The sequence below is a fragment of the Tauraco erythrolophus genome, chromosome 2 (genome assembly GCF_009769465.1).
Source record: "Tauraco erythrolophus isolate bTauEry1 chromosome 2, bTauEry1.pri, whole genome shotgun sequence".
Classification (NCBI taxonomy): domain Eukaryota; kingdom Metazoa; phylum Chordata; class Aves; order Musophagiformes; family Musophagidae; genus Tauraco; species Tauraco erythrolophus.
The window spans coordinates 75391050-75409550 of NC_141466.1; the positions used below are offsets into that span (position 1 = coordinate 75391050).

The following is an 18501-nucleotide window of genomic DNA, read 5'->3' on the forward strand; positions in this document are numbered from 1 at the left end:
CAACTTTAAGAAAATTTTAAAGATACTGAAGCACATGCCCTGTCCTATAAAGATTTTGTATATTCTAGGAGCTTTACTTGACTGAGGGAGATGAGGAGCTCCTCCGAAAAACGCCAATGATAACCAGGGATGTGTTACACATACAAGAAGAATGGTAATAAGCTCAACTCAGGAAAAGTTGTCTACCTTTAGAGGGTCTCTTCACTGAAGAAAATGGTTAGTCTGGAAAAAGTTTTCTGGAAGGGAATATATAAATTCTACATGCATAAAAATAAAACCTTACTGAGAAGATTTTATAATTTTGACATGCCAAGCAGGAAATGAATTCATTGTAACAGGAGCAAAGCAATAAGGGAGCACGTTCGCTGTTCTATGAAACTCAGTTCTCAAAAGCCAATTCAGTGAAAGAAAGAGTTCAAGCAGAAGAAGAAAACCTCAAAGGTCTCTCCTTGATCCAAATGGTCTTTAGTCTTACTGAAAGATGCACTCACAAAAATGAGAAGAAACTGAGTTTTCTGCCAAACTGTTCTCTGATAGAACTTAACTTCCCCCCCGCCCCCCTCCCCCCCTTCCTTTCCATCAGATAATTTTCCGTTCAGGGCTACTTTTCTCCCAGTTCACAGCTGGTTCTCTGAACGAGTTTTGCATAAGAGTTGCTAAGCCTGTATCTAGGGAACTACCCTTTTCCCCTCTAAGCAGACACAATTTCCCTCTGTAAGTAAGAAAAGGAGTAAACCAGAAAAGTTTCCTGACTTGTTTTTTGCTTCTCTAATTACTGGAGGAAGGAAGGGGAGAAATCAACAGTCACAAGGAACAAAGACAGACAAAGACCTTAGGTTCAGTGGTCACTAAGCCACTCTGTATAGCAACAATTTAACTCCACACCTCAATGTCTCCCTTCATCAAAATGGGAATAAAAACATGACCCTTGCTTCATACCCTACACTCACGAAACTCCTTTACATCAGCAAAAGCAGCAAGCTGCAGCAACGCTGACCGTAATCGTTCAGTTATAATGACTGTATTCCACACACAAGTTTTGGAAATAACATCAGACACACTGAACAGGTATTGGAGGAATTTCCTGCTGTCCAGTAGGCAGGCATTCTCCTGGTAGCTTAGAGTATGCAGCACCTTGATTGCCATTTTATTCCTACTCATCTCCTATAATACCACATTATTTCTCCTACAGGATACAGTAATGCAACATTTAAACATTTTATATATTCATGTAATGAGTCCAAGATTATGCAATAAACACGCTAGTGGCTTGTGTCTTCAGCACAAGCCCATCGTGTAAGAGCTGCACTTTGAAAGATTTTGTTACCTATATTGCACTCTCTTCTGTCTCACCTGGCTAGTAAGAAAGGGATTGGTAAAAGTAGCCTGCCACTGTAAAAATAACAAATCTGTCATGCCCAGGAATGCTGAAAAACTTAAATAAATCCTTATAATATCAAACTGACATGTGAAAAAGCAAGGCTATTATTATAGCTACGTCTAAGTACCTGGCAGAAGAAACCATAGAGAAAAGCATTAGTTCCCTTCACCTGAACATCTGGAGGTTTTACGCTGTTCACAGATGGTACCGCAGTTCTCGGCCTCTGCGACGCGCTTGTGCCAATCACCAGGCAGGAAAGGAGCACAAGGGAGCACCGTTAGAGGGACACCATGCTCCTGCAGCTGAATCACTAACAAGACTTCAGACTGAAGCGTGTCACAAGTGCCAGTGCCAGTTAAGACCATGTACTGAGCTACACAGCTTGGGTTATTATGGGATGGAAAAATTTGAATCTGTACAATAATCATAAATAGCTAAGGCTAACTTCTTTGGGATGAGAGAGGTAAGCATAAAGAGACTGGCTATTTTTCATACAGTGCATTTAGTATCTTTTCAACTCAAATGAGTAAGAGTCTCATTACAATGTCTTTCAGGATGCTTCGATTTTTTGGAGTATGAATTATTTTCAAGACAATACACTGATCTTCCTCCAGACTTTCAATAGGAAAAAGTGCAGGTTAGTCTCAAGCTGTTGACTACAGGAGGTCAAGAGCAGTGAGATAAACACATTTATAGATCTGCAAATAAGCACCGTATTTGCACACACATATCAGGCAAGGCAGGTTTTTTTATTTTATTCATTTTATATCATCACCACATCATTTTTAAACAAGATACAAGTACCTCCCTCCTCCGTTTTGATCTGAATTGGAGCGAGTGAGAGATGGTAATGACAATGGGAATTTTGGTGGAATGGAAGGAATGGAAAGATGCAGGAAGGAAACAGCATGGTTTGTCCTGAACCCATAACAAAAAAACAGTTGACAAGCAAGTGCTTTAGTCATAAATGCTAAAGTAACAACATCTCCAAAAAACTTCATTCTTTCAACACCCGACAGAGCACAGCATTCAAAACAAAAGTGGACACAGCAGGAACAATATAATCTTCATGGTAGAATACTTCCACCATATAGAGTTCTGGAAAATTAATCTGAAAAGTTCAGACTTTCACTAAAAAGAAAAAAACAATCAAGAGAAATTTAGCTTCAATCTAACATCACTGTCACAAAATCCTGTGGCCAAGACTAATTTCTTAACCCAAGACTAAAACCTTTCATCATTGATTAATGGTCAAATTCAAAGTTGAGAAAAACAAGGTAATACTGAAACTATACAGTCACAAAAAGCATCTGAAACTACTAACACAGAACTGCCAAATGGACCTTTTTCAAAAGTAAAAATAAATAAAAAGGCTTTAGAGTATGTTTAGGATCCAGAAGCTACATGCCAAGTTTCACACAGGAGGGAACTTAATCCTTGAAGCTATATTGGGATCTACAATGAGTGTTCAGTCTTAAAATCTCACAATTTCCAAGTAGAATTTTACATTAGAAGGTCTGAAATACATTAGTAATTTATTAGAGACTTTGGACAACTTCCTCTTGAGTTTTAACCATTGTAACACATCTATCTCTAAAATTGCCCCAAACTGCTTCTTTTATTTTTTTTTAACCTCTGAAAATCTTTTTTTGCAACTCAATTATTCTGTATAATGACTGATCATACTCTAAGGTATTTTTATTAGGTAACATTTGCAATAATACTGGTATAAATGTGGCCTAGCTACTAAGTCTGCCATTTTTCTAGCTTTTGAAGGATCAGAAAATATTATGGCCAGGACTGGTGTTTTCCATCCTGTGACCACTGGGAAGCTGTAAGCTCACAGTCATTGTCTCATGGCTCTAAAACACATGATCAATCTACCATTATGTATTTTCCATTGTGTAAGACATTCGGTCAAGTCAGCTTCCCATGATGACAGAAAAGCATTGAAGATGCTCTTTGACACCAATCCTCCACTTCAGAATCCTCTTTGGAAACAAATAAATTATCTGTTCTTCTTCAAAGAACACAGTAGTTTGGGAGATGTTTTGTCAACTACAGCAAAGCTAAGTGAGCTAAGGAGTAATGGAATATAAAATACGTGGGAACTTTATGCCCATATATTTCCTGCATCGATTGTATATTCAACTTTTCCTTAAATGCTGAATAAATAATTATTTTTATAGTAACAGAGGATTCAGACAAAATTAGCAGTAGCATGCTCCTACAACTGCAGATACTGCCGGTCCCACACAATGTGGCACTAGCTATACAAGCCAGAAATTTTACTTCAGGCTCCCAATATACACTAGAATCTCATCTGCAGAGTTTTAGAGAAGGCTGTAAGGATATTGAACAGAAGCCGAAAATAAATGGAAAGGCACTTGAACAGAGTTTTGAGAAATTAATTCAGGGTATCCCTAGTAGTATAAAACACTACAAAAGCCAGATCTGGGTGATGTATATTGGTACACCAAAGGGCCCAATAGAGCAGGAACAAAATAATGTCTCTTTAATAAGGTAAGAATTAAATTCAAAGTGGTCATGCATGAGGCCCAGTTAGGGCACAAAGCAGGTTAGGCTTAAATTCATGGAAGTACTCAGCATGAAAACAAAACAAAAAAATGGACACCACACTTGATGCATAAAATAAACAGCCCAAAAAAATCTGATCTCAGCAAAGCAACCTTGCTGAGAATCAAAGATAGACCATTTCTCAATGTATATATCTTGGCTGTATTGAAATGATAAGAGTGTTTGAAGTGATAAGAGTTGATTTGTTCCCTCTCTGTTAACGCAGGCTATTGAACTGTTTTCATTTAGTTAAATGCGAATTTACCTGTTGAAACGGTAGATGTCCCGTATGTTTCCAAACAGGGCTGATCGCTCTTCTGTCCCCAGGGACAGCTTGGTCTGGTCAGTGATACAGTCAAGGTAATCCTACAAGAAAAATGAGAAGGAGACCTTCAGACATTTCCTCCTTTTCTAGATCAGTAAACGGAGCTATGTTTTATTGTACAAGATGAGTCTTTTCGTAGTAGTTTCACCTTCTTATTACAGTAAAGCCTTCAGAAGCCCTTCTGTGAACAGTCACTCTATTATGAAAGGTAACAGTACTCATCTGTTCATTGAAACCAAGAAAACAACAAAAGACTGAGTGCTGTTATAACAGCCCTTAGACAGAACAGTCAACATTTCTCTTGCTACTGATATACAAATGTATTCAGATTTCATTCACAATGACAATTTAATTGATCATTTCACTGGCTCAAAGACAAAAAAATGTAAAAATAAGAGATTAAGAACGTCATTTAATGCAGACTTAGTAACAGAAAACCTATATAATGAAGAGCAGAAAGCATAAAAGTAACCGAGGCTCAGAAGAGCAACCACTGCAAATTTTTTTTCTTTTAAATCATAGTTAAGAAAACAATGCAGAGTTTGTAGAGGACAGATCTCAATGTATACATGTGCAGGCAATTTAATCACACATACAGTTGCATTGCAAACTACATTGCTATATACTATAGCAACGATTTCCTTTTGCATTTACAAGAGTGATAGTGTCTCATCCAGGGACTTTAATTGAACAGGAACAAGACAACTCGAAAAAACTCAGATCATCAGTGTTCTGGGAGAACAACTTTCCCATCTCTTCCCTCACTTCGATAAGAGCTCAGCTCCCAAAGTGTCACCTTTCATTCTGTTGCTGTTACAGTATTAAAATCTCTCAGATAAGGACAAACAAATCCAGCAGGCTATTTAACTAACTGCAACTCATAAACCAAGAAACCCAATGTGCTGTCACATTCATGAAGAAATTCTGCTGGAGGGTGGAAATAAAGTAAAAGTGAAAACAGCTGAAACAATGTGAAATAAAAATAAATAAAATCCCTTGGCCTGGGGCTAGACAATGCGGTGTGGCAACCTCCCAAAAGCAACACAGCATTCCACGGTGCTGCAAGGAAGGAGACCTGCAAAACATCAATGAGACCATGAAAACTTCTAAGATATAACTGTGTTCCAGAGTCGTAAAGAAAAAAGTATTATAGAACACATACATTGGCCAAGATCTATTCTCTGTGTAAATCCCATGAAGACAAAGGGTTTGGATCAACCATTGATCTGACTTTTAGATTTCAGATGCCCGCATAAGGAAGGTTCAGAATTGCAGCGCTCGAGCCTCCGTCCCCATATCCTTCTTTCCAACTGAAATAGTGTCAACAGAGTCACGGGTATAACCAAAATCCAGGTATAGGTACCAGTAGGCTTTCCTGTCCCCTCCCCCTATCCTAATGCTCAATAATCCATGCTTTTTCATCACCTCCAGTTAAAGGTACCCCTCATTACCCCCAAAACTCAGCATTTTCTGCCAAGGGAAAGCAAGCAAGCTTATTCCAAGGCAATCTTAGTGTCTTTTAAGAGCAGCAACAAGCAGCAGTGAGCAGGCAAGCAGGCAGGTCCCTGGAGAGCCATCTCATCTCTTCTGTGTTGGCATCTGACCTGTACCCTACCTTCTCTCCTAGCCAACAGCAGCCTCATAGTCCAAGCCCGTCCTTGAAATATATTTGTGCAGTAAGTCACTGGAACCGCATCCCTGGGACTCCCTGAACTTGTCCTTGGCTTTTTATTTATACTCAAAAGCTGCAGAAGAGTCAAAGGTTCAGGATGGTGAGGCAGACAGGACTGCAGCAAACAATACGCTAGGTCTAAGGCAGAAGTACATGACAGATTCAGGGCTACTCCAGTGAGAGCAGTAAATAACCTTTTCTGCTCACTAATACAAATCTGCATATAAAAAGCAAAGAACAGAAAAGTTCCAGTGGAATTGTGATCTTCTGGAAACACTTTTAGCACTGTAGGAACACTGCAGCACCTTGAGCTGGTATGATCGGGTGGGTAGCAGTGGAATGGAAATCTTACAATAAGTAACTCCATACAGCATATTTATTGAATAAAGAGGAGTTCCTTTCAAATTCATTCATCTCAGCATAGCTGGAGCTCGGATTTCTTCAAAATAACAAACAGTCCACAGTTATTTCCAGTATTGTAGACAGTCTTATAGGCATGACCTGGTTTGTGCTCCTTTTGTCCTCTTATCCCAGTTTTCCTCCACATATGCATACTCTTCTCAGTCTTTTACCAACTCCTAGTAAGAAAGAAGAAACCAAGCACTTTCTAATGCTCCTGCCAAGCAGCAGCCTGCAGGTGCTTTGGCAGTTGTCCAGCATTCCCGTAGCCTATGCCGATATCAGGTTATACCACACACCCACAGCTTGTGCACGCTTCTCCTAAAAGCTCCTTACGACCACGCTTCAGGCCCCCTTCTCCTCCCGGCATCGGATCAGAAAAAAAACAGAAACTAATGGCTGGATTTGTGCTTACCTAGAGTAAAGGGAGATGGTTATTTGCTTAAACCGCTTGGGATCCAGGGGTGCCTTGTACCTCACCTCATGCTGTTAGGAAATCACACAGGATTTGGGGACTGCTTTCATGTTTTAGCTTTCTATTTTTGTTTATTGCTGACCTGAGGCTTGTACAAGTCTGACAGCTTCAGACACGTTTACGTTGCTGTTGCACGTGTGAGTGGATACCTGAGCTAGACACGAACTGCCTAACGTGGCACTGACAGCAGGGTAGTCACAGCAGCAAAAGCTTCAGATACCTGTGTTCATGTGAAAGAGGTGGACGTTGGATGGTCTTGACGCAGGGGTCTGATGAAGCCCCGGCACAGCGCAGCAGCACAGTGCTGGCACTGACACAGCAAGTGGCACCGTTCCGGTGATACTGCTTTGCAGAGCACACGTGTGCTCTCATAAAGGCTTCATGAACTCACCCAGGAAACAGATGCAGCGCTGGTGTATAATGTCCTCTGCAAGGACAACACAGGCAGATCAAAGCTACTCAGCCATGAGGTTTTTCCTAATTATTTCTCAGCAAATGGTACTTTACCCCCATGGCAGCCACTGCAATCTCCCGCAGCGTATCAACAGCTGTTATCATCTGAAGCCATAATGAAAGGTTTGGAGCTACAAGATAACAGGGCAGGCTGCAACCATAATGACACGGTGCAGAAATCAATGAAATTATCAGAACAGAGTACTGGCCTTATTCACTTTATTTGTTTCTTGTCAGCCTCTACGGACACTCCGTTGGCACTGAATGATTCATTTATAACCTTTGCCTTCACTAGCCTTTTATTGCTTCTCTGTAGTTATGGCAAAAACATTTAGCCTACTTTATAGGAGGAAAAAAACCCACAAATGCCAGTCTCCTTAGACTGACTTATAGAGCAAGGTTTGATCTAATGGCATTGCACAATTTTTCCATCCTATTTCCTGAAACTCTCCAAAAACTAGAAGAGTCTTGCCAGATTGGCCTGCCTGCCTTGCTGGGTTTGATGTTCTCCCCATTTGTCTTTCATCACGCCAAATCCATCAGAAGGAACATTTGTTAGAAGCTGCAAATCCTCACTACCATCTCCTCCTCCACAACCACACAAGAGAGCTCTAGCAGAACAAAATGATAACACCAACCTCAGAGACAAAAAAAAAATATATGAATTGGAAATGAGAGAAAATTTTCAAGAAAAGGACAAAGTGAGCAAAACTGTCTTCATATATTGATTAAACTAATTTTTTGCATGAACAAATTTTAGAAACTAAACACAAATTAGTGGAACATTTTAATCTAGCCACCCAGGTCTTCCTTTGAAAACAGACATACGTTTAGTCTTAAAAACAGACTACAGGCCGAAACATAATAAATAATAACTCAGCCATTAATGTGGCAATTTTAAAACTACACATTAAAATGAGTAATGTTAATAGAAATGTTAACAAGGTGATACTAAAAAAATGGGTAAAAGTCACCGTGTCTCATAAAACAAGAATCAACTTTCATCCCACCCTGCAAGAAACATACATATTACAGAAGTTCCCAGTAACCTCTTTACAGGGTAGCACTGTGCATATACGAATATCACCAAAGATAAGCAAAATCGTTGAAAAAGCAGCGTTCTTGCATAGATACACCTTTACTGAGAGGCAGGCACACAAGACAGTGAAAATTTGATTAAACATCAATACCAAAGAAAAAGAAGAAAAAAAGAAGGATTCTACCCACCAGGAAACTTTGCTTTCCAATGCCTAAACACAGGCTGCAGGAGAAAGCAAAGCTGCTGTACGTCTCTGGACTTCAGCAACATGCTCTTTGGCTCAAGAGCTGAGGACTTACATCAGGAAAACTCAATCTCTGACAAAAAAAAAATGTTTAAAACCAGGTACTTAACAAAACTCCAGTGACTTCTAGTGTTGCAGTCTGAGGAGGAGTATGTACTATGAAATCAAGCAGGACCTAATCCAGGCAGGATTAACATGACTCAGATCCCAGTTTTCTGATACTCCCTAGATCTGTGCTACTAGTAAGGCAGTTTTCACTCCTAGATGTAATACCATACTCACAGGCACATTTTTGCCCAACTCCCCTCTATCCAGAACAGATGCACAGGGCCCAAATTAGATAGCTGTGCAGAAGAGGAACCACCGAAATGGTTCAGCAGCCATGGCCACCAAAGCACCACTTCCACACTGCTTAGAGGAAAAGGCTGCAGGCTAGAAGGAAAACATGCCACAAACTGGATCCTGTTCATAGCCTGCTAGCTAGAGCCATGCTCACCAAACTATCTACATACTTGTAACCAGAGAGAAAGCTGAGCAACAGTTGTGCAACAGGATAACCACTATAACATGCTCCCCATTGCTAATTCTGCCAATTACATAGGTAATTACAATATATATCAGTTCCCCTTTTGCCCATTTTTTTCCCTACTCTTTTTTCTTATTATCTCTTTTATTTATGGATTTATAAGATTTTTTATTATTATATTTATTTCTATTTTATTTTTATTTTTATTTTTATTTATGGATTTATAAGTACCACTCTGGTGCAATGTCTACATGGAGATCAGTGTCAAGCAGTGTCCCTCAGGGGTCTGTTCTGGGACCAGTGCTGTTCAACATCTTTCTCAGTGACATGGATGATGGCATTGAGTGCACCCTCAGTAAGTCTGGCAATGACACCAAGTTGTGTGGTGCCGTGGACTCACTTGAGGGAAGAGATGCCATACAGAACGACCTTGATAGGCTTGAGAATTGGGCCAGTGCAAACTGCATGAGCTTCAACAAGTCAAAACGCAAGGTCCTTCACCTGGGTCGGGCCAATCCTAGGCACAAATACAAACTGAGCACAGAGTGGCTTGAGAGTAGCCCTGAAGAGAAGGATTTGGGGGTGTTTATAGATGAGAAGCTCAACATGAGCCGGCAGTGCGCTCATGCGGCCCAGAAGGCCAACCGCATCCTGGGATGTATCAAGAGAAGCGTGGTCAGCAGGTCAAGAGTGGTGATTCTCCCCTTTTACTCTGCTCTCGTGAGACCCCACCTCGAATGATGCATCCAGTTCTGGTGTCCCCACCATAAGAGAGACATAGATCTGTTGGAGCATGTTCAGAGGAGGGCCACAAAGATGATCCAGGGGCTGGAGCACCTCTGCTACGAGGACAGGTTGCGGGAGCTGGGATTGTTCAGCCTTGAAAAGAGAAGACTTCGGGGGGACCTAATAGCTGCCTTCCAATACCTGAAGGGAACTTATAGGAAGGCTGGGGAGGGACTTCTTACAAGAGTGTCCACTGACAGGACAAGGGGAAATGGGTTTAAGCTGAAGGAGAACAGATTTAGATTAGATCTTAGGAAGAAATTCTTCAGTACGAGGGTGGTAAGACACTGGAATGTGTTGTGGATGCCCCCTCCCTGGAGGTGTTCAAGGCCAGGTTGGACGGAGCCTTGAGTAGCCTGATCTAGTTGAGAGGTGTCCCTGCCCATGACAGGGAGGCTGGATTAGATGATCTCTAAGGTCCCTTCCAGCCTATGCCATTCTATGATTCTATGACTCTATGATTATCCGGCACGTAGAGCAACATACTCTGAATGCCTTGTGGGTCAAAAAATAGCATACTATCCAGAGCAGGTGGCTAAGGATGCTGAATTCTGGTCAGAGCAGCTCACTGCAGCTCTTTTCAATTATCTGAAGTACAGCTGTATGCTGCAAAGCAAAGGCGCTGTTGTGAAACAAACACACTTTGCTTTCTTGCTCTGGTTCCTTTGGCTATATGAGCCCAAGGACTGACTGAGATCTAAATCAAATCCATCTCCTTTCCATATCAAACTCAGGATTTCTCCTTAAAACACATAATTATCTTTGTGGTCATCACCTTCTGTGATGGAAGGAGACAAGTCCACTCTTTTAGTGCAAGTCTCTTGTAATCTGCACAGTGGAAACACTTGGAAACACCTGTAGCAAAACCTTTCACACAGCTAAACTTAAACTTCACATATTTCTGACTACTTTCCTCCCCTCATCTTCTCTCTTCCATATTCTTTCTCTTCAGTCTCTGTAACCAGTCAAAACTGGTCACATATCTACACGCAACCTCATTTTGACTGAAACCATCCTTTCCTTCTGAGAGTGAAAAATGGTTTTAAGAGCAATTGAGCAAGCATTTCCCACCTCCCATTCCATGTCAAAGCTCTTGCCATTTTCAGCCTTCCAGAGACAGCCTGGCATGTTCCCACATGGCAGACAGAAATCCATGCCTGTCAAGCTAATTAGTGCCCTTAACCTCCCACTTCTGAAACCTCTCCGTAGGAGAAGCGGAAGTGGCAGCAGCTCTGCTTCACTGTCTTACCTGTATTGATTCAACAGAGTGGGGAGGAACTTTACAAATGGTTTTTGCTGTGATGGTGAGAATTTGCTACCTGGCAGCAAGTAGTTGCAGTTCCCACATAAGTAACACCACCGCTAACCCAGGCTGCACGTAACACAGTCCCATTGTCGTACAGTAGGCTAATACAGTTAAATAATTATATTTAACTAATAGGCATATTTTTAACCATAAATGCAGTTTGAGTGCCATAAAAAAATCAGAACCATATTTTACTTCTGCTGCAGATGTTGCACATCAATAATGCCAGTAAATCAAACCTCAAAAAATGCTTGCACTGTCCACCATACAGCTTCTTGACATGTAGAAACAGAAACTTAAATAGAGATGGAAATTTCTGTGAGCATGTCTTTCTACTTCTAGTGGAAAATGGAGGGGTGGGGAGCAGTATTTGGTAGGTTTTTTTTAAAGACATCCGAAGTTGGAAAACCCTCACATCAACCAAAGCACAGACAGGTCCAAAAGATCAGCACCTGTCTGGGGCTACGCACATCCCAGCCACCAACCGACAGCCGAAGCCAGGGTCCTTCTGAGGACACCACGGACTTGGAGATGTGGCCTCCTCTGATCACTTCAGCAACAGGAACAGAAAGCTCCTGGGTTCCATGTGCTTCCTACCTCCCTTTTCCATTCGCTTTATGCCCCCCAGTACCTTGTATCTAAGACTGACACTTGTCAGCACTAGCAAAGCTCTGCCCTTGCGGGAAACAGCTCTGTCACGCCTTGCAGGTGGGCTCCGAAGAACCCACCAAGAAAGCCCTGGCCCTGCCATCGAGGGAGAAGGGCGAGGAGAACCTCCCACCGCTGACATCCAGCAAGCCTCCAAATGGGAACGGCTGATGTAATCCATATGCTTTACACAATCTGTTACTAGATGCGGTTTGTGATTGATTTCTTTTCTCTCCGATGTCCATGCAGAAGACTGGAGTCTCTGAACTGGCAGGAGGCCACCTCACAGCCACCAGGCTCCTCCCCAGGCTGGAGGTGGTGGAAGAAGCCACCCCGCGCTCACCTGCCTTTGTGACCAGCTTCCTCAGGACTACCCAACGTACCCGTGCCATCGGCTCACACGCAGCCAGTGGATAACAGCGATAAAGCAGGCGGGATACAGTAAGACGATACTTCACTGACTGCAAGCAGAAAGGGCGAAGATTGATGGTGAGAGCACTCGTGAGAACATGGTATGAAGAAGGACTAAAAATAGAGAAACGCATTTAAGTTTTCTTTCCAGGGTTTAACATTGCAGAGTAAGGTGACCGTAAGAGACTTCTCCCTACACTTTCCACAGTCGGGGTTCTGCAAATAAGTTAAGTTAAAGTTACATTAAAGTTAACAATATTAACTTAAATTTTACCTACAGAAGAGGAACGAAAATATTTGTTTCTCCTGTAGCTATTCCTGAGTGACAGATTTTCTTATAATCAACGTGACTTGCTCACCTATATTATAGTCATTAAAACACTGTTCCATTTACAAATATAATGGACTGGAAGCAGTGACCCCTAGTAAGTCCCCTTGGCTTCATCCACATGCACGGAAAGCCAAAGGAGGAGTATGTTTCAGCCAAAATTAGCAACGAGGAATTCCTGAGCCCTAACACTATGCCTTGCACCTCTAAAACACACACTTTCCTTGGTTTAGGCTGCCTCTGAACAGTTGTGCCCATGTAGAACATGAGCACTGGTGGGGTTGTACACAAAGTCAGAAATTTCTAGGGCATGTCAATGTCAACGGCATAAGGAGACCTTGTCACAGGACTTCAAGTTGTCAGAGCACAGCTAGTCTGAGGAACTGAATTGAAGCATTTACGCTGGAAAACTCTGCCAGTGAGAGGTCCCTCAACACTCCCTGGGCTGTCACACTGAGTTCATCCATAGGGTCCCTGGGCTGGGACAACAGCCACTATGCACATACACAGAGGTAGCAGCATAGCTTTCTGCAGCTATGGGTTCACCCTCACCTGTTCAGAGCCTGAGGCTCTAAAGCAGGCTCTGCACGCCCTCTCGCCCTGGCCCCAGTGTCAGCGCATGTCCATGTCAGCTTCCAACACTGTCCCACAGCTCCCTCCCAGGACTGAAGTGGAAGGAAGCACACGTCCGCAATGTCTGCTCCACCGGTGTGGGGTGTCCTTTCTTTTTGCGCAATGCCTGCTTTTTTCTTGTGTTGACTTTGTCCCTTGAGCCATTTTAGAAGGAATGCTGTGTCTATGAAGCTCTCTGGAGGGTCAAAGCCTGCCACCAGCTGATCCAGCTCTGAACTGCCAGCCTGCTTGGATGGACTGCTTCCATGGATTTTGCCTTCTTTGCTGAAGTGAATTTTTGCTCTAATGAAACACAATCAAGGTTCACTAATATTCCCTTGTTCAACTGCAGGAATTTCATGCTAAAATCTCCCACCTTAAAAAGACACCTTGGAAGGCAAGCCATCAATTAAATCAAACTGTAATTTGACAGAGATGCATTAAAAGCATTTATAAACTGAAACTGGGATTAACGGATTGCACACAGACAAGTTTCTTAAATTGTCCATCACTTGTAAAGACGATATAGGTAAATCACTGGGAACAGAAACTCACATGTAACCCCAGTTAGACACTTTGGCACACTAAATTATTGAAGTTGTAACCCACTGGATTAAAACCACATCCCACATTTATCTTCAGATACCAGCACCCACTGCTAAATCACAGCTATAGGAATTTTTCCCAGAAGCTGGCACTCAGAATAGCTGCTCAGAAGTGCAGTAAGAGGCAAGTTCAGAGAGTGGATGGAGATTATGGGACAATAACAAATGCTATCCGTGGTTTACTGACATTTCATTAAAAAGCTATGTGAGGCTCTCATCTAACCAACTTCCTAAAGTTAAAAGGAAATACAGAAGAAATAAGCTGTAACAAGGACAGCCAAATGAAAAGACTAGACAGTCATCAGGATGTCAAATAGTTTGAGGTTGCTAGGCAGATGAAGTAAGTGTTCTAAAGATTTCTAAATCTGAGGCTGAAACTGAAGCTTGACATCAGTGTCAATCACCCTCATCATCATTTAATAATCTAGAGCTTTTTTAAAAAATTACCAGCTGAAAAGGTTTAATAATTATTAAAGAAAAATATTAATCTCAAAGTTTATCAGGACACGTATAAGTTAATTCTCACAACACAGCTTAGTTGATCTGATGATAAACATATTGAACTGTAGTCAAGCAAAGCAGAGAATTATTCAGGCATATTTAGCCTTTGAATGTGTGAATCATCTAGGAAAGGAACCAGAGTCTTGTGCTGTAGATCCCTGCCTTGTTAAATAAACTTTCCCCAATTTGTAAGGCAAATGAATGTTAACATTTTTTAAAAAGAGATCTCAATATGCTTACAAGTTAAAGAAGACATTCCAGAAGAGAAATGTTTATTTTAAAACACAAGAGGGGAAACTGAAGAGTCTACTTTCCAAAGAATGAAAACGCAAACCCAGCATAATGGAGAAAATCTGCACACATCCTAAACACACATTTATCTTAGCCTTAGTAAGCACATGATTCCCAGAGACTTATGGAGGGCTTTTATTATTAATATATGAACATGAATGAAATGGAAGCTTATAGTAATGGGTGGTTTGCAAGTGAAAACCTTTTAAAAGTGTCTTATTGCAAAATCGTCTTCTCATGAAACCACAAAAAATAGCAGCTACCTCCACACCTTAATCCGTGGGAGTGGTGAAAGCAGAAAAGAAAGAAAGAGACTGCTATGTGGTTTGTTAAGCCTTTGGGTTTAAAGGTCACAGATTACTAGAAGAACACTGTTCACTGACATCTAATGTTTAATAACAATGATGTAACAAATTTAAAAATCATCAAATATTTCCATGGATGAAAACGGAAATGACCATAATAAGTAAATAAAATTCCAGAAACTATGGTCTGGCTGGAAATGCAGCAGTTTGTTTGGCTTTAAGATATGACTTCCAAATTTTGAAATTTATCTACAGAAATCCCAATCTTTCCACAAAAAATGTTATCTTCTTAGTAAAGCATTTAAATATTTACCAAAAACGTCGCAACCTAAGCTGCACTTCCTCTCTCCTGCCTCTCAGCCCTATTCCTCCCAGTTTTGCTGTCCACCCTCTATAAACATGCTTTACCAGAGCTGCTGCTCTGCTCTATCGAGCTCCTCCTTCGCTGCCAGTGAGCAACAGCAAGTCGAAGGGCAGAGGTGAATAGACCTCTCTCTCGTTACTTTCCGAATTCCAGAAGGGCTCTATACATCCCCCTAACCAGGGACACAATCTCCCGCTCCAGCCTCAGCACAGTCACAGGAGCAAAGTTTTGCTCCAGGAGCCCCTAGCCCACCATCATCACTCTTAAACAGTGCATTCTGTATTTAATTACATCTTCCCGTTGCCTCCCCCTTCCCAAAAGACGACAGCTTTCCAGAACAGAAGATTAACCTTCACCCTTTTATCTATATTCATCGCATTTAGAAGTGGGTAGGAGGTTGCAAACAGCACAGTTGAGCGATTTACATCCTGTTGCAAGAAAAGGGAGGACAAGAGCAGTGGCAGCCCGGCTTTTCGGCAATTCTGCAGCTCCCTGGAAGAGCAGCAGCCACCCCTGCTGCTTTTCTCCCACCTAGAGCTTGAGAAAGGCTCACTGTACATTTATAGACAGCTCATTTATTACTGCGGTATAACGCACTCTTTCATGCTGTCCAAACACAGAGCTGACCGTAAAACAAACACAAATTTATGGCTATATACTTGTGCTGTCTTAATGTATGCAGTCCCAGCCATACGCCGAATCTTGGCAATCACCTGACAAAGGCGGTCCCTGTCCCAACATGTTTCTACAATCTAGCTGTAAGATAAGAACTGGATGCAAAGCAGAAGTAGAGAAAACACAAGGCAGCGATGAAATTTTATTCAGTGTCTTTCAAATACTCGGGAACGTGCTGAATGAAAGACATTTATGAATGTTACCAGCAGAAATAAGACCGAGCAGTGATGATGCAGATAAGAAAAAACACGCATCAGTATATTTAACCCTGACCTTGCGTATTTCCTATGAGGTTAGTTTACAAACTGCTCCCTGTTCATGCCACAACATAAGCAGTTGCCTTTACCACATAAGTGGCTTGTTAGGTTACTTCTGGTTGTTCACAACACAACATATTCCTACTCTACAGCTACAAAACGTCTTTTTCCAAAGCCCAGAATCCTCCTCATACACCCAGAAAAACACGGTTTGGGTTTTCTTTCTGCTTTTGTTTTGGTTTCATTTAAGGGTACACATGATGAGAAGCTTAAAGCATACATAGCTGGCAAAATACTTTTGTTCAAGACCTTGGAGTTTCAGAAATAACCTCATCTGAAACTATTCAAGACACAACAACAGTTTGTGTATACTTCTATCACTTTAGGTTGCTTTAAGATGTTTAACATGGCTCACATCCAGGAAGCAAGAAGTCTGCAGGGAAAACAGAACAGTCCTACCGCCTCAGAAGAAAGAAGTGTGATTCACTTTAGGTATTTCTTTAGGGGTACCCAGAACAGCTGTTTACACCTGTTTGGTAACGTATCTAGTGCTGTTACTAGATACCTCACCTCTCAACAGTCTCCACTGTGGATTATGGTCCTAATTTCTAAACAGCTACTCCAGAAACAAAACAAAACATTAACAGGATCCAATACAGCTGCTTCCAAATTTATTACGGATTATTTCTAAGAGGAATATTTTTCCGCTCCAGTTTATACTGTTGTAACTCTGTTTAAACCTCACAGACTTCAGGAAGGCCTCTTAGATATGTACTGAGATTCTGAAACACAATTTCATTTCAGCTATCATATCTTAACATTACTGGAAAAAACCTTCCTTGCTTTTAAGCCATGCTTTCTCTGAAGAAGTCCATCGGAATTTGACATAGGTCTTCTTCCATGGATGAAAAAACAACCAGCGAGAAAGTTCATCAGCTCAAAATCATACCAAATACTAATCACAGTTAAACTTACCATTGTCATGATCACAGTATTTGTTTTGCATGTAATTTAAGTTGCTCATCCAAATTTGCTAAATGCATAAGGATCATTCGCTAGTCAGAAAGAACAGCATGTGTGCTAACCTGCTTTTAACTGCTTTTTATGTCATAGCAGGATACACTTTGAAGAAGGAAGAATCTGACTCTGAAAATCGCTGGTTTACTTCAAATCTAAACAAAACGGTTTTTCTCTCTGTATGAGACAGGCTCTGCAGCTGGCCCCAGAGAGGAGAGCCTGTTTCTAAATCAGCACTCTGTTTGTAAGGAAATTAAGAGTAAAATTCCTAAAAATCACACACATCACCTTCATTCTCTCTTTTGTGCTCAAGGTTTAAGACAAACAAATGAAGTGTGTCAGCAGTCTTTGTCAGACAGACTAGGCTTGCAAACCTGCAGTGCCTATACGTGAAGCTGGAGTATTGCTCGACAGCTTTACAGCCACTGATACAGCACGCAAACTTCTGGCCTTAATGCACTGTAGAAAAATACTAATTGTGAGACCACGCATCACTGCTCCCTATACTGAGTGAAATAAAAGTGATGAAAAACCTCAAAAGAATGCCTCATTACAGCCTGGTGATTACAGCAGTGCCATAAAATTCAGGGTGCTTATACAGAAGGGACTGGTAGATTCTCTCGCATCACAGTTATCTTCTCAATAACATTCAATAAACTTTCCCTTGAAGCACCATGGGAAATTTCTCATCTCCAAAACACTCATGAAGGGCAGCTCTGCTAATCAAACCATTTCTTTTTGGTGAGTGCCAGAATTCTATTCTGCAAAACAGAGGTGCTCTTCCAGAGTAACATCTTCACGTGCAACTTATATCAACGATCTAAAGGTACCTTCCTCAGGCACGTAGGTTAGCAGCCACAGAAAAAGAGGTTGCAAATGGAAATTAAGTATAACATAGAAACAAACATTCTGGGATGCTTGAGCTATATTGGGATTCCCACCTTTTGAACCTATGAGGAATTAACTTTCTCTTAAGAGTTATGTTATTCGAAAACCCAGTGCACAAGTAGCTATGCTTTTACTCACACACTGCAAGAAGTGCACATGCAGTCTTCAGAGTTATCTGTTTAACTAATTGGCTAAAATGTAGAAAGAAACATCGTCTTAACCACAGCACTGGGAGGCAGGAGGCTGGCAACAATAAAACTCTTGATATTGACTTCCTCTCAGAAGGGCCTCCGTTAATCATTGGCGCCACAAGATGTATGCACAACTGCAAATGTCCAATATCTCCCCTTACAAGGCTTCTCCCCATCCCAAGGGGTATATAACTTTGACAGACATGCTCACCTCGGATGAAGCTT

At 41.4% G+C, this 18501-nt stretch overlaps 1 protein-coding gene across 3 annotated transcripts in view; it reads right to left on the reverse strand.

Moving 5' to 3' along the window:
• Positions 1–18501, reverse strand: part of PLEKHG1 (pleckstrin homology and RhoGEF domain containing G1) — a 125487-nt gene that overhangs the window by 26686 nt on the left and 80300 nt on the right. For all 3 annotated transcript variants that reach the window (XM_086625190.1, XM_086625197.1, XM_086625183.1), the window contains one exon: positions 4224–4324. In XM_086625190.1, the coding sequence (XP_086481316.1) occupies positions 4224–4324 (101 nt within the window). The remainder of the gene's footprint in view (positions 1–4223; positions 4325–18501) is intronic.